The sequence below is a fragment of the Zosterops lateralis genome (assembly GCF_965231275.1).
Source record: "Zosterops lateralis genome assembly, chromosome: 2".
NCBI lineage: Eukaryota > Metazoa > Chordata > Aves > Passeriformes > Zosteropidae > Zosterops > Zosterops lateralis.
Window position 1 is genome coordinate 92,538,311 of NC_139763.1, and position 22,028 is coordinate 92,560,338.

Sequence of the window (22,028 nt, forward strand, 5' to 3'; positions counted from 1 at the left end):
GAGCAGTGTGTAGCAAAGTTGGATAGAGCAGGGCTGTACAAGCCAAAGGATCTAGTTAGGAACACACCCCTTGTCTGTACATTGTGCCACAAGCCTTCCCTAGCATGGGGCTCTTGTCACTCAGTGTGTCCTTTCAAGCACTCCATACACAGAATCTCTCACAGTGGGACACAAGCAGTTCAAAGGATTTTCATGCTGTCAGAAAAAGAGTGTCTTCATTTTGTTACTGTGCCTCTGAGAGGTTTTTCCAGCACCTTACAGTCCTCTGACTCCTTGCTTCCATTTCAGCATGCTGCCTTTTACCACTGAGCTCCACCAGAAGTGCGGCCTGCATGGCATGGGGCCAACCTCTGACCTCAGTGATACTAGTATAAATCTGGGATACTGCAGCCAACTGGTATGGAAGTACTCAGCTCTGAATATACAGAAAGTATTCCCAGCCATAAAGGGGCTTATGATTTAGGTTAGTGAAACAGCAGATCAAAAGCAACTTCTGTGTGATGGGGATACTTGCAAATCTCTCTTGTGACAAAGTGTTTTTGCAACATCCACACTTTCCCTGTTACTACCAGAGCGAGCCATGAATTGATGCCAAGGAAGTCCAAGGAATGCATCAGAACTCAACTTATGCCAAGAATGAAAAAAAGAACCAAATTTTAGGTGGATTTGTCAACAGAAGGTAGACTGTTGTAATTTGCTGCAGTTGACATTGAAGATAGTGGTGCCATCAGCTCCAAGAGAAGTAGGTTGTGTTGGCCTAGAACATTTCTCAGATTGCTGAGAAACTCTTGGTGAGGCTGGATATGGATCAGAGGACTGCTCATGTTAAGAGCTTCTATGACAGTGTCTGGATAGAATGTTTTGGAGACCTGGAGACAAAGCATTGTCCGTTTTGAGTGTGCTTTACACAGAATGACCTTCCTTGAATGAAACCAAGCTACAGACAAATATGATCTTTTGTGAGACTTGCAGAAAATTTCCTCTTTGCCCAGGGTCTCTTTTTGCTGTAATTGAAGAAAATTAATTGATAGTAAAGAGTTGGAAAAAGCATTGTGATAGGAAAAGATCAACTGAACCTGAGAGATGCAGAGCAGAGAGGAGGAAGAGCCTCAGCTCATTCCTAAATTGGATCACATCCTTACCGTAATGCTTCCCGGGAAAGTGTGGTAGGGCAGCGTTGCTCAGGCTTCTCAGGCTGAAGCCAAACATGTTATTTCAGAACAACTGAGGTCATGACCAATATTTTGCAGCATATTGGTAGGCAAAGCAGAGAGAGAGAGCAGGACAGAAGCCTTGGAAGCCCTGAAGATCTCCTGTGGTAGAGACACTTCAGGTGGGCTGATGAGCAATGCTAGAGCAACCCTTCCTGGGCAGTGCAGGCTAAAAATGCTTCCTGTGATGGGGCAGAAAAATATGCCCTGTGGTCGGTAGTTGATTCACCTGATTTTCCCCATTCCTTCCAACAACTCTACCCTGGGATGCTGTGACAGCAGGCAGACACATTTAACGGGCAGTTCCCAGAGGTCAGGGAGAGCCTGCTGGGCTTGGCACAGGATCTCCTGCAACCTTACAGGGAACTACATGGGTCAGAAAGGTCCCGGGTCATCTCAGAGCAGTCCTGGGGGCATATGAGGAGGTCTCTGGGGCAGGATATGCCTGGTCATCCCATCCCTACCCTGACACACATAGACTTGGATGCGAGAGAAGCCATTTCTACATGGAAGTCAGCAGAGCTAGAGCAGTCCTGAGATCTGAGTTCTGACAGCCCTGCAGTCTGTTGGCTCAAGCGACAGCAGTGCTGCATATATTTGGAGTCTTCCAGACAAAGCAGGGAATGTGTCTGAAGGGGTGGATATCCAGCCCATTATCCAAGGAGAGCCCTGAGCCCCCAGCATGGTTCTCCTCTCTGCCTGGTAGCATCAGCAGCTGCTGGTTTGGAACAGTCTGCATGTCCTTGTGTGAGCCAGGGCAGCTGGAGGTGGATTTGTTTTCTGTTGATTTCATGGCAATGTTGCTGCTTCAGGCCACTGCCTTGGTGTGAGGAACAACAACATCCTAGAGGAGACACCCAGTGAACTGCTGACTGTTCCACAGCTACCCAATCCGCATGCCCAGCGTGGGAAGCGGTCAGACCACCCTGATGGCATCAACAAAGCCATCATGTTTGCTGACATTTCAAGGGAACAGAGAAGGGAACAAAAGCTGGGAACAAAAGCTAGGAACAAAAGTCTTTGATGCAGTTTAGAGATGCAGTTGGAAGATATGGGCCTGAATTGTAAATGGCAGATTCAAGTGCCTTTTTGCTGGGGAAGGATTTTAAACCTCCATCCAGGTCCCAAAGGTGGGGCTTGAGTCTGAATTCCAGGGAAAGAAAATTATGCTGAAAACTGAGTTTGCTGTGAAATCAAAATGAAAGGTAATAAAAAGGAAAACAATGGGTAGCTGAGGAGATGGAGGAAGTCAGTAGACAAGGAATGCAAGAAGTGTGGTATAACTGATGTAAACAGACAGAGCATCTTTTCCAAGGAATTCAGGCCTCTCCTCACCCACCCCCCACCCCCAACCTCCCTTCCCTGAAATGATCAGAAATATTGCAATTTCTCCCTAGATGACCTCTTGGTAGTGTCTAGCTATTATTGTGGTATTCTGTTATGAGACAACCATTCAAGGGAAAAAAAAAAAAAAAAAAAAAAAAAAAAAAGAATTATAGAAGTGACACCAAGCCACAGAGCACAGGACCAGTTCCAAACATGCCTAGACACAGGGCTACTGAAGCCTGGTCTTTTGGCACAAACTGACTTCTAGGACAAACAACCCAAAAGGTTTCTCTGACCATCTGATCAGTGATCTCTGATTCAAATCTCCTGAGGTTTTAGCCTGTATGTTCAGGTTTAGGGTAGAAGTTTGGGTAGGGAGATTCTTTCTGGTTTGGTGGAAGCTTGGGACAACTTGATCCTCCTCCAGAAAAACACATTTGTGTGAGTTTTTCAGCTCAACTTTCTGTGTCAGTGATTCTGAAAAACCAGTTGCAATCTCTGCATAGTTTACCAACTTCTTAATTTTTGAAGGTAAGTTTCTCTTTGCCAGGAGTTGAGATACAAGAAAACTGGCTCTTAACCTCAGGTCTTCCACTATCTCAGTGTATGACTCAGGCTGCCAAATCATTTCTGTTTCTCCTGTTTGCACCTATGGGATGAGAATGATCCTTATCCTCTGTTAATTCATGACTCCTTGCCGAGGGCTTAGATTTTTGCTGACAGAAGCAAAGCACATTTTGTGAGACCGTGCTGGGGTTTTATCCTCACAATGGGGGACGTGACATACAAGCAAGATTTCAAATGAGAGGTTTTTGTGTCCTGAGGGTTGAAAAGCAAACCATAGGACACTCACCTCCTTTTTTTCTCATTCTCTGACAAGAAACACATGCAATACTCTGGGCTTCGGCTTGCAAAGAACAGTGCTGCTCTCCTCAGAAGTGTACAGAGGAGTGTACAATGTACAGGCATTGATGATATCACTCAATGTCCATTAGAGCTGGTTCCTGTTTTGCACTGTGCTGCACTCCATCTTCCCCTACCACAAGACTTCCTTTCATCTAGAAATGGAATAAAAAAAGGAGAAACTACCCCTAAATAAATAAAAAAAAAATCTCCAAAAGGTTTAATTACATAAAAAATAATGATAAAGGAGTGAACACATTTCACCTTCTAGAAACAGTGTATTTGATGGTCGAAAAATGGAGCAGAATCCATGCATTCTGGTGAAACATTTTGATTTTGTGAAATGCACTTTCCCACTGGAAAATCTTTCAGCTGGATGATTTTCAAGTGGCCTTTCTTCCCACATGCTTTAGTATCCAATTTAAACTCCAGCTGCTGGTTGTGGTCGTCCCTTGCTGTAGTGAGTGCTGGCACTTATGCTTTCCTTTAGGGCAGCAAACTCTTCCAGGGGATCTTTCTGTGGCTTAAAAGGCATCACCTGATTATGGCACGGGAAGACCGACGAGATGGTTTTGTCCATCTCAGTGGCCGGTGCAGAACCATTCTGGTTCAGAGCGATCTCCTGGCAGATTTTGAATATTTTGAATTCTACACAATACTGTGTCTTAGTGTTGGGAGGTTTTCCCTGCTCTTTACTACCCTCTCACATTTTCATTCACTGGTAGCTACAAGCCCTTGCTCCTGCAGAAGCAGCTGTTTCCCTCCGTGTTATGCCTCCCCTGTGCAGACCACTACTGTCTGCCTTAGTTTCTCTCCTGGTCGTTCGGGCCAGCTGTGCCTATTTACCACCAGCCCTTTGTTCTTCCTTGCTGGTTAATCCCTGTAGGTCATTAGAGTTTCTGCTCCTTTTCTCTTCCTCCTCCCCATATGCCGCATGGTATCCTGTTTTCCTTGTAACTGTAGCCACACTGCAGGACTGAAAGACTCAAGGATTTTTCCATTAATAATCCCCACGCCCTTTTCCTGGTCAGTACACTGCTTAAGAGGCATTGAGCTAATTCATTCACGAATAGCAGGCGGTACTTAGAGATGGGGGGAAGAGCGACAGGGAGATGTGGGCTCGGTGGGGTCTGTTTCTCTTGCTCGACCCTTCATCCAAGGGCGGGTTTCCTCCTGGAGCAGCTCGTGGTGCCCCATCCCACTGTCATGTGTGAGCACTGGCATGGCTCCGGCTATGGGGAATTTCTTCTGGTGACAAAAACTAAGCCCTAGTTCACTCTCTTGCAGCTCTGCTGGCTCTGCCAGACTTGGGGCCACATCTGCTGTTGACTACAACTGGAATAATTTTGTCAGCCTCTGTGGCAATTTATGGACAGAAATTGGAAGTATGGTCCTTTGCTTAGTTACTACAGTGTCACAGGAAGGTGACTAGGCCACAGATGGAAAAAAAAAAAAGAGGAGAAAAATCACATTATGACAATATATTTTATTGGCAAATACCTGTGACTCATCCCAGAGGACTATTGGGAGCAGTAGTTCTAGACAGTCTGCTAAGGGAGAGGTCATGTTCTGGTTATTGCTGTGCACCCCCTAGTAAACACCTCCCCACCTGTTTGGTTACAGTAGTATGGATGTGGTATAGAAAATTCTGGGGGCTCTGTTTCCCCAGTCAAGAGAAACCCTTTCTTGCTGAGGTGCATATCCTAAGGGGACCCAACTCCTTGCTCTGTGAGGGAGGCCATGGGACTCTTGTGTCTGAAATCCTGTGAAGGGCAGGCAGCACTGTTGCCCTAACTGGCTGTGCTCCTCGCCCTCTGCCCTGCTGTGTGTCCCTGTAGTCACAGGCTTCATAACTATCTTTTACACTGTGCAGCAAACTGCAGACGTCCTGGTGGGAGATGGAACAAGCCCATCAGCTTCTCTAACGGGACAAATGCAAACCTTGAACACCATGGGGCTGGGGGAGGCCTGAAATGATGTCTGGTTAGGTTACCTCTTCTCTGCTGTGGCAGTGGCACACACAATGGCAATCTGTGAACTGAAGTGATTCAGCTTGGTGTCAGCTGTGTTCTGCACATTTGTCGCCCATTTTCTCCACTGTTGATGAAATAGTGCTGGCAGTGGTAGTGATTCCTCCATTTGAGAGAATAAAAAAGAAGGCAATAGTCTGGTGTAAAGGTCTTGGCATTTCCTACAGCTTATGACAGCGCTGCTGGAACGCAGGGGCTGTGGCTGTAGCTATTCTATTGTGAGCTTACATTCCTTAGCAGTGGGAAATCAGCAGCTGTAATTAGTCTCTGATGTTCTCTGCTAATAAGTGATTTTCTGGGACTTGCAAATACCAGTATCTCTAAGACATAACTGTATTGTTTTGACCTCTTATCTCTTCTCTCTCCTCCTCATTGAGAGGCACCCCAGATGTTCTCCAAGACTGCTTGGAAAAAAAAATCATCCACCCCTGCTCTTCCCTATTACATCCCTTTCTCCAGTACTTTTTTTTTTTTTTCTTTCATGGCCCCTGTGTAGGAAAATGGTTCCTGCTAATCCTCATGGAAAAGGACACAGATGCCGTCAGGAAACCCATTTGCTTTGGGAGGAAGAGGGACCTGACATCAACAGGAAGAGCTGTGCAGCAGAGCTGCTCCTGCCTCTGAGAGAGGGGGGCCTTGAAAACAATGTCAGCTCGCAGTTTAGGCCTGGCCAGCAGGAAACGCATGCACCCTGGTGTTTGCCGTGCAGAGGAAATGATAAGCACTACCTGGCCTGACTTGGAGCAGAGATAGCATGGGGGAAAAAAACGGGGGGAGGGGGAGCAGAAAAGTTGTTTTTCTTCATCTTGGTTCAGAGCCTGTCCTTTGCAAAATGGAAAACAAAATAAAGAGTGAAATATGGAATATATCAGGAATCTGTTAGGGGGGCTTGGAAACCAAGGAACACAATTGCCAAATGATTAGATTTACTGCCTTAGTAACTGCTTGATATTGGGTTTTTTCCCCATTGTTAGCACTGAGAATGACCCTCAGTTTGATAACCTCTGGCATGTGTGTTTATTGAGAGGTGAAGGGAGCGAGAGGCTTGTATCCCTTGTGGAACTGAGACGATTATTTTGTGCGGAAAAGAGATGGGGACAGTGCTACCACTGGGATCAGAAGGACCTTGGGAGTACAAAGAAAAGTATTGTATAGATGGATATCTTTCCTGACTTGTCCTTATTAGGTGAGGGGACAGAAGGAAGGAGATACCATCATGCTGAATATTTTATTCAGCTTTGTTTCTTTTCCTCTTTTACTAGTGTCTTTACAAGCAACATTGTGCCTCCTTTCATCACTGACCATCCGACAGATTTATTTTCTTAGACTGAATAGAGTTGCCCTTACACCTCTGGCAGGCAGTTGCAGAGATACAGTCCCTGCAGCTTAGCCTTGGAAAACCATTCCCCGTGCTCTGGATGCATCTCAGTTGTTGTGTGCTGACATCCTGAGGTGGAGGTGGACAGACACAAACAGCATGGCAGGAAACATTCTAAACAATCCTAGCCCAGCATCAGCCTCTAGAAGGCTGGGAGACGTGACACCATCTGCAAACGTCATTCTGCCTCCTTTGCTGTCCTTGCTGATTCTCCCAGGCTCTGGAGAGTGAGCAAACTGCCCTCTTGCAACATATGTGAGCACTGATGTGCCACAGGGCTGGCAGATGGAGCAGTGCTGTGCTCCCTGCTGTTTCTGAAAGAAGCCCTGAAGGAGCAGCACCACATCCAGATGTCTGAGCCAGGCTGCTCAGCAGCTTCTTCTTGAGCTCTTTACCCTGCCTGGTGTATGGAAAGGAAAGAAGATCCTTGTGAACATGGCTGTAAGAGTACACTTTAGAGTGCTGCAGCCTCTGAAGATGAAAAGATGTAGCCAATATGACCCATATCCCATGGGCTGCCCTTCTTAACCAAATTACTGAGTGAAACAATCCACTGAGACTTGTGCTGGACTTGCTGGTGCAGATATCAATAGAACAGCCCCCAAGACCAATGGCTTTCTTTGGCTGAGAGTGCTTCACCCAGCAAAGCCTTCAGCAGCAACAAGCAGGGCAATGCTACAACAAGCAAGAGCACCAGCATGTCATCATGTATCCCCCAGAGCTATGACACTGGCCTAGCATGACTTTCACATCTTTTGACTTCATTAGGCTTTGATTGACATCTCATTAAAATCCAGCTATTTCTCTAAAAAGAGTTTCCTGATAATGCACATGAAACCACACACACGTACATACATAAACAAATATAGCTGTATGTGTAAAAATACATTCATATGTGTATACGTATGCATACACATTTATATGCTGATACATACATTTATTTATGTGTAGAGTTATGTGTGTCTGATCAGGTGCTGATTCTGGCAGAATTTTCTCCATGTTTTTTGGACACAGAAACTGAGCTCACAGACTGTTGTGATTGTACACCCTGGGCACTACTTAGGATGGGTAGAACAGCATCTTGTTTCACCACTAAAACACCAACAATCTGAGTCATCCACAGCTTAGTCCTCTTCAAGTAAAGACTGACCTGTTTTCAGCCTCCTCTGAGCAGGGTTGGGAGGAGCATCTTTAGGTGACCTGCTGCTGCCAGCAGAAGTATTAGTTCTCCACTTTTTGTTGAAGCTTACATTATCCTTTTGTGCCCCTTTAAAGCTGGTGAAAAAGCATCTATCGTTCATGTACCTCCTTTACTTTTGCATGTCACAGTAAAAGGTAGGAGGAAGTAGAGCAAATTGATTTTATTTCCTTTGTGAAAGATACTGTTGAGTCCAGTGGGATTTTTTCTGTCAATGTGTTTCTTTGGGTCAGGCCCAGGCAACTTGGCAATGAAAACACTCGGTCTAAATATATGCTCAGCAACTGAGCAAAGATGGAATGGATTTGGTGCTGCTTGGCTACAAATCATAATGACTGATTATTGCTAGTGCCTTTGCATGTTTGTTTTCAATCAGACTGACATCATAAAGCCTTATTTACTTTTTCGCAAAAGTCTGTTTGCATTTGCCTTTCACTTTTCATTTGCAGCCGTTATGGGTTTGCATTTGGGCTCCTCATCTGTCTGCCTGTGATATGTAATGATCCTCAGCGATTTTTCCTGCTCTTTGCCCTAAGTTGTTGACTGTCTGTAAAACAGCCCATTTGGAATAACCTCTGGAAATTGCTGTACCACTCTTGACTAGGAGAGCCCTAGAGGCAAGATCAGTGAGAGGCCTGAGTGAAAGAACATTGCTGCATAACCTAGTGTCAGTCTGCATCACTCCATAAGTGTGACAGAGGGCAAAAGAAGAAGAAGAGAGAAGATATAAATAAGTGCTGTGAGATTCAACCATGCCATTTTTCTTCCACATGAGAGCTTGGTCCAGGACCTCTGTTACTTTAAAACTTGCTACTGAACGATAACCTGGGCTCTCAGTGGGGTGATGGGCCCCTGTTCTCCCTTTCACACACATGAGCTCATTGGCACTGCCATCCTGAGTTAGCTGGCACAGCTGGATGTGTGCTTCAAAGGTTAGGAATGGCTGTCATGAATTCTTGTGAATGTGTGGCAAGCATGGAAGGAGAACTATGCTGTGATGTCTCTCCAAAGGAGAACAGTGCTGGTGGACTTCCATCCTCTCCTTGCACATTTGCAGGGACAACAGAAGTTTCCTGGGGAAGAACAGCAGAGAGAACTGCAGAGCAGCCCACTTTGCTGCAGCACAGGTGTTCAAAACCCAGTTCCTTACTTCATCCTGTCTCTTCCCCAGCCTTCCAATTGCATTTGTTTGGGAATTAGTTGCTTTGCCACCATGATGCCATCACTACAAAAGTGAAGTAAGGATCTGTTGAACAGTGAGAGAACATTACAGAGCAGTGCATATACTGCAGGCAGATTCCATGTCCTCTAGAGATTGCTACAGATTTCAGTGTGTGGAGATGGTGTTTGTGAGGGGCACAGTACAAAGGACTTCAAAACTGTTAGCCAGTCACTGGTATTTTTCAGGTGCACATCAAGACCTAAGCACTCAGAATTTCCTTCTAACAGCCTCAAAAGTCTGCCTTATAAAAAGAAACCTGGAATCCCTATTGCCTGGCACACTAGAGTCCAAGTTGAAAAGGACTAAGGGACAAACTAACACTGACAGCCAGGTAGGGAGCACTGATCCCATTGAATTGCTGCTCTCCTGATTCTGGGATCCTAAGAATCCTGTGTACGAATCTCAGAGTGTCAAGGGAGATTTTGGTTTCTACACCCTTATAACAGTCAAGAAGCATGTATTAAAGCTTACAAATTGCTTCCAGAGTAATTTTGGGACCGTAAGAAAATGAACAGGTGGCAGGCCCAGGTAAAAGATGGAGACTGCACTTGTTTTTTAACTTCTGAAGCTCTTGTAAATGAAAACATGTAGCTCAAAGTCTGGTGAGAGGAGGAAGAAGCTTATGGAGTCCATATAATTTTGTTGCTTTGGTGCCACCAATTAAGTGGGTTAGCATGGCTTATTTTGGATTCTGTGCTTAAGAGGAGAGCAGCAGAAGAAAGGAAAGTGTGATACAGAAAACATACCATAAGCTCGTTTATTGATTTGGAAGAAGGATAGTAGCTCTCAAGAGACTTCAATGAAGCCTACATTGCTGGCTTTCCATCCCATCACCCAACACTTACCTGGGCTCTTCCCTGGCAGGCTGCTTCTCCCAGCTCCCTTGAGCTGCAGCATTGGCATCATTCCAGTTCTGCACTCCATCAGCTAGTGCAGACTTTGGATTTGTTAGTGGTTTTAGTACATGTCACCAGAATCGAGAGGAATGACAGAATTCTTGTCTTACAGCTTGCTTATCATCCCAGTACCTAGGCATTTACCAAGACAGAAGTAAATTCATTACATGCAGCTTCAAAACTATTCTGATATTTTTTATACTTACACCCGAGTCCATTTCCAGACACAGCATAAATTGTCCGGTTACTCCTATCTTCAGAATTATTTATCCCAATTTCTTGTGCTGTGGTAAAAAAAAAAAAAAAAAAAATACAATATCCACCCTAATCTGCTGTGGATCAGGGCTGTTAGGATTTGAATGGCTAGCTGAGGATGTGCACAGCTCATTGACCTGCCGTGCAGTACCTGAGCCACTGTTTTCTGAGGTGGTTGTACCACAGTCATAAAAGTTAGGAGTGGAGATATCCTGTTCTGTTATCTGGTCTTTTTTTTTGCAGGAAATTGTCAGCAGGATGTTTTCCTAACAAAACTATTCTAGTATTTAATGCAACCCCTTTCAAAAGTGCCTGTGTGACAGAATTTGCCAGCTATGTCAAGGTGAAGTCACATTTCAGAGGGGCACAGTGACCGCCGGGGCTGAGAGTCAGCACTCAGTGTCTGCTTTGGCAGTGCTTTCTCTCAGACTTTCTTTGATGTCTGCTGTCTATGAGCTGGCCAGGTCTGCCACGGGCTTTTTCATTCTTGCTTCAGACATCACAGTTGTCAGATCTGCTTTGGAAAATCAGGTGTTCCTACATGTCTTATTTAGATATGTTAGATGTAAGCTGGGTATAATATCCATGGGGAAAAAAACTGTGATGGTGCTGCCATTGACTTCACTCAAACTCACAGCTGAGCCTGCAGGTTGTGTTGAAATGTGTGTGGCTGAAATCAGAAGGCCACATCCCAAACAGCACTCAGTGTTTCCATTTCCCACGCAGGGTGGACGCAGGGTGGATGCAGGGTGATGGCTTGCAGCATCTGACAGATTTGAGATCTCTTTTTCATACATTTTTGCCCACCAAATCACAACTGTGCACAGGGCGGTGCTTTCATCGCAGGGAATGGCACTGTTGTGATAACCTTTGTGACATTGTAGGGGCATTTCCCACAGAAGCAGAGGGGAAAAATACATGAAGTATGTGACTTACACAGTGAATAATTTTTTTTTTTTTTTTTTTTTTTTTTTTTTTTTTTTTTTTTTTTTAAATTTTTTTTTTTGTGCTGTTCATGTGGACAGGATCACCTTGGTGCCAACCATTCATCCTTTTCAGCTGTGTTTATGGCAGCTAAGGGAGAAAAGCCAAGGTGAATTGTAACAAGTTGGTTTGGTTTTAAGCCTGTTTGGTGCTGTTTACCTGTCTCATGCTGTTTAAATTCAGGAGTGTGTGTGTATGGCGAGGTTGTGGCAGGTTAGCCACAGCTAACAGCCAAATTCAACACTGGAATTTGGGAGTAAGACAGGTTTTGGCTTTTTTTTTAAATTTTATTTATTTTTTTTTAATTCTGTGAAGTGAATTTAGTGCTGGCAAAAAGCATGCACAGACATCCTGCAGACTGAAGCTCTTTGTCCTTGTAGCATTTGTGTCCTGACAGGGCAAACCATCCCCTTTCCCAGCTCTGCCAGCTTCATCTCTGAGCAGGAGAGACCCTCTGCAGGGATTTTGGATGCTGTGGTCCCTTCCATCCCTGGCTGCTGCTGACAAGGAGACAGTGGAAGGCAAAGGAAACACTACGTGGTGGGAAGGCAGAATTTATCCTCAGCTGCCATTGGTTAGGGCTTTGCACTGGGAGAAAATCTGGTGTCGTGGCTGACGTGCTGCACCAGGGCTCGGGTGAGCTGCAGGGAGGAGAGCACAGTTTGGTCTGCTTTTGAATCTGTTTCTCAACAAACCTTATGCCTAGTGAAAATCGAGCAATGTCAGCAAAAAAAGAAAAAAAATAGTGAATCAGCTTTAAAACTCGTGATTTACAGTAGAAAGTCAGGAAATGCAAAAAAAAAAAATCATATCAGAGATACTGATGATCAAGTATGTTGCCATTCATACAATGTTGTTCCTTTCCTGTGATTAGGAGGCCAACTGAATATATTATTTCATTCTGATTTGTTATTTTTTGGTACAAAATAACAGCTCTTGCTTAGTACAGACTGAAACACTTTTTAAAAGGAAATATTTCCTATTTTAGTCATTTAAATTGAAACAGGAGACTTTTGACCTTTATTGTCGTGGTATTGACATAGCATGATAGGAAGCATGCGTTGCTATTGAGAGCAATTGAAGACAATTAAAAAAAGTACTAATGTATAACAAAACCAAAATGATGAAATAAAAACGTCTGCAACTTTTTCTTTTTATGGTGCAGGATTTATTTTGGGGAGAAATTAAAAAAAAATCCAAACTATTTTTTGCAAGTCAAAAATCAAAAAGTTGGTGTTCCAGGTGAAATGAAAGATCTACATTGATCCTTTCAATAGCTAAACTAAAATTAAAATAAAATTAGAGAGGACATGAAACCTCAACCATGTGGTAAAAACCAGCTACCAAGGAGGCCTTGAGCATCTCTGTCACCAGTGCTTATCCTTACAAGGAGTAGTCTGAGAAAATAAAGAAGGATAAAGTCAAAAATGAAGCCTGCTGCTATTCAGTCCAGTTCAGTGCAGTGTACCCTGAACACATGGCCCAGTCCAGGTTAGCTAACTTACTGTCTAACTGGGCACTATTCACACTGACTGGTTATGGTGTCTGACTTAGCAACCTCCTCCCTGGGATCCCTCTGTAGCCCATGGAGACTCAGTTTCTTCTGGAAGGTGGCACTGAAAGTCACAGGATATTGCCTGCATCTCCTGCTGGACCAGTGTCTTCCTTGCTCCTTCCTGGCTTTGGTGGGAGGCCAGGAGGCCATGCTCTCACTGGTCACTTTGGATGAGGTCACTCCCTCTTTTCTTAGTGATCTCTCCTGCTTGGGCTGCTTGGGGATTTAAATAGAGACATGCTTAAAGGTCTCTGCAGATTAGATCCAAAATACTCAGTCCAGTGCCAAGTGAAGCCTTTGTCAGGCAGGCAAAATGAGCACCTCTTTTACTGGTGAGGAGGTTTGGTGGGTGGGAAGGAACAGGAGAAGGGAGAGCCAGCAGTGCTAGGAGGCAGGAATTTCAGTGAGCATTGCTGTCGCTGGAAGCTGGGGGGATCAGAAGGAGGATGACACCATGCCTGGCCCTGAGAGAGTAGCAGACATGAGTAAAGGAGATGGCACAAGCTGTTGTCTTGGAAGGGACCCTGGTGAAGGTGCATGTCTGTGTACACTGAACTTGGAGGTGATATCCAGCAAGAGTGGAACGAGTTACTGCAACTGCCCTTCTGGTTTATTTTTGTCTAGGGGAAGAGGAGTATTGTCTTTTGTGTGCAGTATGTTTATAACTCAATTTCCCTTCTGACTGATGCCTTGGTCCACGGTCTCTTGTCCTCCTCCATCTGGTTTCTATTGTAGTTTTAAATGAGGACAGTTTAGCTGTCTGGCAGAACAAGCGGGGTCTGTGTGACACCAGCTGTCCCTTCCAGCTTCTAAGCCTTCTAAGCTTTCAGCACAGTTTTAATTATAGGAGTGTCAAGATTGGACTCCCTCACCCCCCATCCTCTCTCTGTGCCTGCACGTACAGCCCCTGCTGCAAATCCCTGTCCAGGTCTGATCTTCCCTTGGGAGACACCCAGCCCTGTGATTTACAAGCCCTGTAACCCTGATAGAGACCTGTTGTAAAGCACATGCCAGAGCCTGTACCTTCCTCATTCAGGGCTGATCCCAGCCTCAGTTCATCAGGAGCCATGTCTGAAATAATCCTACCAGCTTAGAAACTCCTGCAAATGGGAAAGAGCTGCTCACTGCTGCTCTAACCTCACCACCCCCAAAAGCCCAAAAGGCTAAGCTTTATAGGAGATCAGAGCTGCTCAGGAATGCCAGAGCTACAGGTCCTGCTCAAAGAAAACATTTATTGTGCTCCAGGTCCATACAAGTGCTGCATTTAGGGGCTTGATTTGCAGGAAGTCAATGTAGTCCCTTCTCCTCCAGGGATCTGTGGTCAAAGTCTGTAATTTTCAGTTGCAAGTGAAAAGTGTCCTATGTGGACTTTTTTTTGACATCACAAAACTGCCACAAATTTTATCATAACTGGCTGTTTCTCTTCCTACGAGCTGAAGACCTGGTATGGCAGGAAATCTTGTACATAATGAGTGAAGGGCACTGGCAGAGATATGTGAGGAGCCCAGACGTGGAAAAGCAAGGAAAAGTGCAGGGCTGCAGCAAGAGATACTGGCAGAGCTCAGTGCATATTGTCTATTTGCAATCTATAGGTTGTCTCTGCTGTGGAGTTTTCACCCACTTATAAAAATGGGTTGAATTTTATATGTTTGCTACAGATTGTTCCCCTCAGGCCCCTGTTTTTTGCTTACCATTCCTCAACAGACAGATCTAGCCTTCTCTTCTTCTATATAGGGGGTTTGCTTACCTGCCTGAGGCCTCTTGACCTAATTTACTCCAAGGAAACTTAGAACTCAGCCAAAAAAATAGTGTGATTTAATAGGTCTTACTTTCAAGAGGTCAAATTAGTCACAACAAACATCAGTATCTGCATTTTTAGTTGGTTTTCTTATTCTTAACACTGAGGTCTTAAAAGGAATCTAATAAAGGATGCTTTGTGCGTGGACCCCATTTGTTGGCAGGCAGGCACCATCATATGAGGCTTGTCTCCATGAAAGGCTGTTAACCTTTAAACAAACTTTGCCATGTGGGTATCGTGATCAAATATGTTTTCTGTTCAATTAATTCTTCTTTTTTCAGGTTGCATAGAGTTCAGTGATTTCTATTCTCTCACCCAGATGGATCTGAGGTGGACATGGATCTGCCTAACTTCCATTTTTGCTGGTTATATGTCATTTACTCCGAGACCTCTGCCAAGAAGGAAGTTTTAATATACCATGTATGCATAGCTTCTGCCATAAAGATGTTAAAGCCTGATTTTCCAGAAATGGAGATGAGGCCTCAAGTAATTTGTCTTTCCCTTTTTTTGAGTTTTAGCATTCTCATCATCATATGATCTGAGTTCCTTGCTGCAGTTCAAGATAATCAGGACTTACTCAGAGCTAGAAAGGTCCTCTTTTTTGGATGTGTCACTTGGACTTTTCTTGGAAGGATATTAAGGAAACTTCATACTACTTTTTTTTTCTCTGTCTCCTTCCACACCATTTAGCCCACATAGGAAGTAGGTGTTGCATGCGCTGAAAGGAATGCTTCCCAGCTCCTTTCCTTTCTGGAAGGCTCTGATGTGCCTTCCCTTCCAAAGTCCTTGAGGAGAGAATACCATAACTCTGTGATTGTTGTGGATGAAGCTTTGACTCTGTAGACTTCACCTGTTCTCTTTGCAATTTTGTGCTTTCATGAACACTGTTGTAGGCTTAGGGCCTCTGCCATGAGCTCCACACAACAGCTGGAGGGTCTGGAGAATCAGCACGAGGGCTTTGAGTGTGACACGACATGACCAATGTACCCATGTTATGAGTGCCTGCTCCAAAAACCCATAAAGTCAAATTTTCCCTGTTGTTTTGGAGACGCTCCTTTGATGAGAATTTGTCTGCTTGGACCATTCAGCCCTCCAAGTAATCACTGAGACTTTATGTATTCCTCCATTTGAGTTGGCTGAAAGACAAGAGAAGGAACACCAAAAGGAGTTCTTCTTTACTTCCCTCAGCAAGTCAGGAGGCAGAAGGGCAGCACTTCCCTGTCTGACTGGCTCAGTAGTTAGTGTGTCACTCACTGAGGTGGGTGCAAGCTTGGAGCTGTTCTCACCAGAGCCCGTGCCCTGCAGTGCTTGGCAGGGACCAGCCAACCCATGAGCTGGTTCTGGCCACAGTGGCTGCCATGAGAAATAATAAAATAATGAAAATTGATAATGTACTAACCGTTTTTGTTCAGGCTGTCATTGGAGTGCTGTCTTTGGACGCTATCTGATGAAGCACATGTTAATATGTCATTATAGTCCTGAAGTTTGAGCAGAACAACTCAGGGAAGGTCCAGCCAGAGGCATTGTCTCTGGGGTGTCACAAAGATGCAGTAATTGCTATGGCCTGGCTTTCCAGTCAAATCTATAGATGCAGTAATTGCTATGGCCTGGCTTTCCAGTCAAATCTATGGCTTAGTTGGTTTTCCTCCATACAGCTTTTGAAATATGCAGTGTAGCAGAGTCAGCATTACAGCAGGGAACTTTTGACTTGTGCATTTACTGACTTTTCTGCCTATGGCTGTGTGAAGCAATGCATTAAATACACAGTAGTTTCTAGCACCTAATAAGGAAGGGCTTTCTTACTGTTATTGTTATAGCTTGGGTTGTTATAGTACTGGGGACAGGGAGGCTTGATCTGACCAAGAGAATGGGGGGTTCTTATACCTATATAATGGGGGAAAAATAAACATATACTTTGGGTCCAAGTCTGGATGTAAATGTTGTGCCTCAGGCTCCTCTCAGCTTTAAGTCTGGTTAAGTCTTTGTCTAGTTATGCTGATGGAGTTCTTTTGAAGCCAATGTCAGGTTTTGTCAGTGTGCAGATCTAGTCAATATTTGAACTTTATACCCCCTCAGTGGGATTTATGAGCACTAAACTGTGGGTATGTAGGCTTATATGGAAGTGTGAATGCTTCTCTGATTTTTATCCAAGCCAATGAGACCTTTTGGCACAATTCAGCAAGGCTGGAGCTCTATACTGGGGAGGGTGGAGGTTCCCAGGACCTCATGCTTTACCACATGCTTTCAATTAGAATGAAAGAACTTCTTTTATTTTATTTTGAAAGAGAAAGGAAGAGAGGGAAACCCTACCTTTCTTTCTGCTATGTTACTGTGACTTCAGGGTCAGTCATTGTCACGTGTCAATGAGTTTTGCATGGCACAACCATAGCAGATCCTCACGGCCACTTCACAGGGGTTATTTTTTATTTGCCCTGTGTTTCTCTCATTGTTGTACCTTTCCCTGCATCCACAGAGAGCCTCTGCTGTTTTTTCATGGAACTGTCTCCTCTGTGGTGACTTGTGGGAGCTTTATATTCGTTATACATCTTGCTTTGCTTTCCTCCTGTAGTCCCTTACGTGCTGAAGAGCTGTGCGGAGTTCATTGAGACTCATGGCATCGTGGATGGGATCTACCGGCTCTCCGGAGTGACATCCAACATACAGAAGTTGAGGTGAGGGCAGCATTTGGGACTGTCAGAGGGATTCGAGGACATTGTTTGGTACCTTTTTGGAGTTAGTCTCTCAGGTACAGATTGTGGCCAACAGAGCTCCACACTGATGCAGAAGATAAGTTGTCTTCAAAGTTGGTAACAGGGGACGACTACATTTTAGGGATTAGCCCAAAAATACCTATATCTCCTTCTTTATTTATTAATGGGAAAGGCATGGAGGGTCTCAGCGCAAATGCTGACTTGCTCTCTCTTACTTTGGGACAGAGCAATCTCTTTATATCGGTTTGAGGTCCACTCCCTGTGCTAGGGGTAATGGAGACTAACTGAAATCTCAGAGCCTGAACCTGGGACACAATCTGGGCCAGCCTGCAGAGACATCTCTGCTTTCCCATTTGTTTTTTCTCTAGCTGTAAACGAGTACTTAGGGTGGAGTACTGGCCTCCTAGAGCTCTTATTCACCCATATTGTTGTTTCCATATTGTTTCAGACAAGAGTTTGTTTCTGACCAATGTCCAGATCTGACAAGAGAAGTTTACCTCCAGGACATCCACTGTGTGGGGTCACTCTGCAAGCTGTACTTCAGGGAACTGCCCAACCCTCTCCTCACTTATGAGCTCTACAAGAAATTCACGGTGAGACCCTTGGCTGTTCTTGTTCCTCTCCAGCCGTGTGGATGTGCTGCAGATTCCTCCATGACAGCTGTTTGGGATTCACTCCAATGTCCTGGCTTCTGGTGCATCTATCCATATAAACACTTCTCAGTGCTCTTCCCTTCTCATTTCGTGTTGGCTCTCTTTCCCTGTCCTTGTTTCTTTTCACCATTTCATGTTTATTTCTCTCAGTTTGTCTGCTGTTTCCTCCCCTTCATCTTGCTCATTTTTTACTGCATTGCTTCCCTGCTCCCTCTTTTTCTCCCCACTGTGCACCTCCTCCCAGCACTACTAATTCTCTTTCTTTTCCTCATTACTGTGCATCGCTGAGAGTCTTCTGGGTCACCTGGGCTTGTGTTCATAATCACAGGGGTGCGGTTTCCTTGTCCCTGTCCCTCCAACTGTCCCTGACACCTGCACAAACTGATTGCCCAGCCCATGTGTAAAGCATCAACTTCCCTGCATCTGTCACATTTTTCATACTGTTTGTAGGACCGCAGATGAGGATACCGGTTGTGCCAGATACGGCATATCAGGTCCATCACGATCACATTATAAATACAAATGGCAGAGCAAAGTGGCAACTGGCCAAGCAGAAATCTCTAACTTTGTTTAAAGAGATTACAATTCAAAGAGTAGTTACTTGATTCTGGAAAACAGCCAGAGATTATACATGGATACAGTTGGAGCTTAGGAGCAGACTGCGGGGGAGCAGAAATTTAAGACCACAAAGCCTGAATTTTTAAGAGACTTGGCTAATTTTGATGACAGATAATATTTTATTAAAAGGTGGCACAGCAAGCTATGCTTGTTACTAAAGCTGCCTGTTTCTTAGCGCTCTAAATCTGCTTTCAGTTTTTTATGACACCAACAAATTTACATCCTATCACTGAGGCTGAAATCTTGTGTGCTGAAGGTATGCACTTTCAGCTAAAAGAATTCACCAACTTCTTAAGATAACTGGTGTGGGGGATGGGAAAGATTGTTTTCTCAGCGTTAGAAACATCCGTCCTTTGTTTAGAATTTCTGTCATCCTATTCTTTCCCATTTGCTGGGAGGAGGAGGTGACAGCCATTGCCAAAAATGGCAGAAGTTGCAGAGGAGAAGTTCTGTAAAATCAGGTGTTGCCGTCTGGGTTGCTCCAATCCCGAATCAAGCACTTCCAAGTGACACTGAGAGAGATCCACGGGGTCCTCACGAGGAGATGCTCTCCAAAGACTCCCTGTTGCCTGCCGTGGGAAGAGGCATCAGTGCAAGGGGTGCTTGCTGTGGGGCAAAGCCAGATGGGACCAGCCCAGCAGGAACTTGCTGTAAGAAGTCAGGTGGCTGTCAGGGACACGGCTCTGCTGGGGATCGTGGGCTGGGGAGTGGCTCACTGGGCTGCCTGAGACATACAGTAATGTTAGGTGTCTTGCTGTCCCAGTGCCAAATTTTAAGTAAGATTGGTCTTTGTTTCAGGGTGATCTATAGTCACATCTTCAGGGAAAATCCTGAGCAGATTTGAAAAATTGACCTGTATCCTCAGGATGTAAGGATTCTGAGGATATGGGGTAGGATTGCTGGAGACAGTCTGGATGAATAGGATCTTGAAAATATAGGGTATCATTCAACCATTCACTGTAACTGATGAGTCTCATTCTTGTTGGAGCTATTTGGCTGGTGTCTTCCTGGCTATCACTACTGATTTATGAAAGAAAAAATGCTCTAAAGGAAACATTAAGATTTAGATGGAAACTTTTTTAGGAAAGAATGTTTGATGAAAAGTGAAGTTTTGGGATGATGACTTGCATATTTTCAGTAGATACAGTTGCTAAAAAGCTTTATTCAAAAACAAAAGGGAAAACATTTCTGTAACTGAGTGTTTCTTTTACAAGTACTTTCTAAAGGAAATGTTTCAACATTACATCAACACATCTAACTTACATAAAATGTCTTTCAGAAAAGGGTTAAATATTCCAGATTTAAATTGTGATTTCTGTAACTAATGACAGAGTTAGATGCTTTTGGTCAGTTGAACAACCAACCTCGAACAGTTGTTTTCTAAAATCTTATGCCACCTTCCCGAAATGTTATCACTTTGGGTTGACCTAAAATACTGGGGTTTTTTTTAATCGCTGGCTTTTCAGTTTTTCCACTTAGCCACAAAATCCATTATTCATGTAAGCCTGCTCAGTAGGGATTTCTCATTGGTAACCCAGCTGACAGGAAGCACAGTCAGATACCAGGAGGAAATAAAGAAAGAAAAAAGACCAATTCCCCAAGGAGCAGAAAACCCACTAGGAGCGTGTGTGTGCGTGGGGTGTCTGAACGCAGAACAGTGGCAGCTGTACCTCAGCAGACGAGTGCTGGTAGGAATAAAGAACACATGCTAATCCCAGCCTGACTGAGCCAGAGCTGTCTCTGAGTTGGGATAGGCTGCACTTTGAGTCACCACAGTGATTCAGAGATTTCTGTCTAAGGAAAGTCAAATTCTTAATGACTAGGGAGTGGTTGGCCTTTTGGTCATCACTATGTCAAGTTCACAGGTGTAACATCCTGGTCATGACCTCACTGGCTATAAATTCTTGCAAGATGATTGCCATCTTGTGTCCTAGTGATGAATGGTTGTTTCTCAGGACAGATAAGTTGACTGTGCTTGGCTTGTTCTAGCCTGGGAATAGAGGGACCAAGTACTCCCTCGGAGCAAATCAGCTCTAGGAGGCCAAGCTTACCCTCTCTCTCTGGACTTTATTCCACTCGTTAACCAGGGCTCATGAATTGTGCATTCCCAGAATCACTAGTGGCATTAAAAAAATCTTAAATGGCATAAATTCATGTCATGATGAACGGATATGCAATAAATGGAATTATTGGTTTTTCCTTGAATTCTGTATTCTGCTGCTGTAATCTGCAGTTTTGGAGGGCTCCTCAGATTTCAAAAGCACAGCTCGTGTGGGTCAGACATGTGGCTCAGAGGATTGAATGGGTCATGACCTTAGAGAAGCCTGTATTCATTTGCTGTCTAATCATTAGGTCTTTGAGACCTGGAAGGTTGAATATAGGAATGAAAATGTGCACCAGGGGAGAAAATATTGTGTACAATGTAGTTGAAATCTAATGCTTTAGGTGCACCAGTTGAAGTTTTTGTTTCTCTCAGTCTCCATCTTTAGACAAGGCTATTCAACTGGAAACATTGTATTAAGATTACAAGAGCACTTATGCTTTGGATTTCTAGGCTTTTTTTTTTTTTTTTTTTTTTTTTTTTTTTTAAGGAGCCACAGCCTTGTGTAAAATAACTAGAAGGAGTTAACCTGCCTTTAATTTAATTTGGGCAAACCAAATACATGTGCATCTCATATATACCTAACTAGTGAGCTCACTTGTTTTGATCTGCCATCATTTCTCTGGCCTGGGCACTGGCAATGCTTGGTTAGCTGATGGCTATGGATGAGAAGTGATCTGCAGGGAAAAGGGCAGTGACAAACCCAGCAGTGGTAGCATCATCACAGTGAGTGCTGTAGTGACTGTAAGAAGATTTCTCTCTAGCCGTGGCTGGTAATTCCAGGTTCATGATGTTTAAGCAATGGGTGGCTTGGAAAGGGTTGTTTCCTTCCTTCCCTTCCCTGGCAGTGCTGACATCTGTCTGGAGGCAGGGCTGGTGCTGGTATTGTGGGTCACAGCATCTCCCTTTGAACTTCCTCCAAGCTCCAGTGGCAGTCGGGTGGGTAGGAGGAGGTTCCCAGACAGTCATGCACTGTTTGAACTGGCTGCTGGCTTATCCTCCCCCAGCACAAATATTGAAAGGGAATAGCTGAACAGATGAATACCAATGCAGTGAACTCCTAGGAATGCTGACAAAAGCTTCTCATGGCTCTCTGAGCTCTTGGTTTGCAGAGATTTGCCCAAGACTGAGATGTATAACCTTGATACTGTCTAACCCTGAGTATAAGAGTTTATTAATCTGCTGGGCA

At 44.3% G+C, this 22,028-nt stretch overlaps 1 protein-coding gene across 1 annotated transcript in view; it reads left to right on the forward strand.

Annotated features, from left to right (window-relative positions):
• The window catches only part of ARHGAP31 (Rho GTPase activating protein 31), a 60,451-nt gene that overhangs the window by 18,840 nt on the left and 19,583 nt on the right, over nucleotides 1-22,028 (forward strand). The window contains exons 2-3 of the mRNA XM_083885051.1: nucleotides 17,326-17,428; nucleotides 17,916-18,060. Of these exons, the coding sequence (XP_083741177.1) occupies nucleotides 17,326-17,428; nucleotides 17,916-18,060 (248 nt within the window). The remainder of the gene's footprint in view (nucleotides 1-17,325; nucleotides 17,429-17,915; nucleotides 18,061-22,028) is intronic.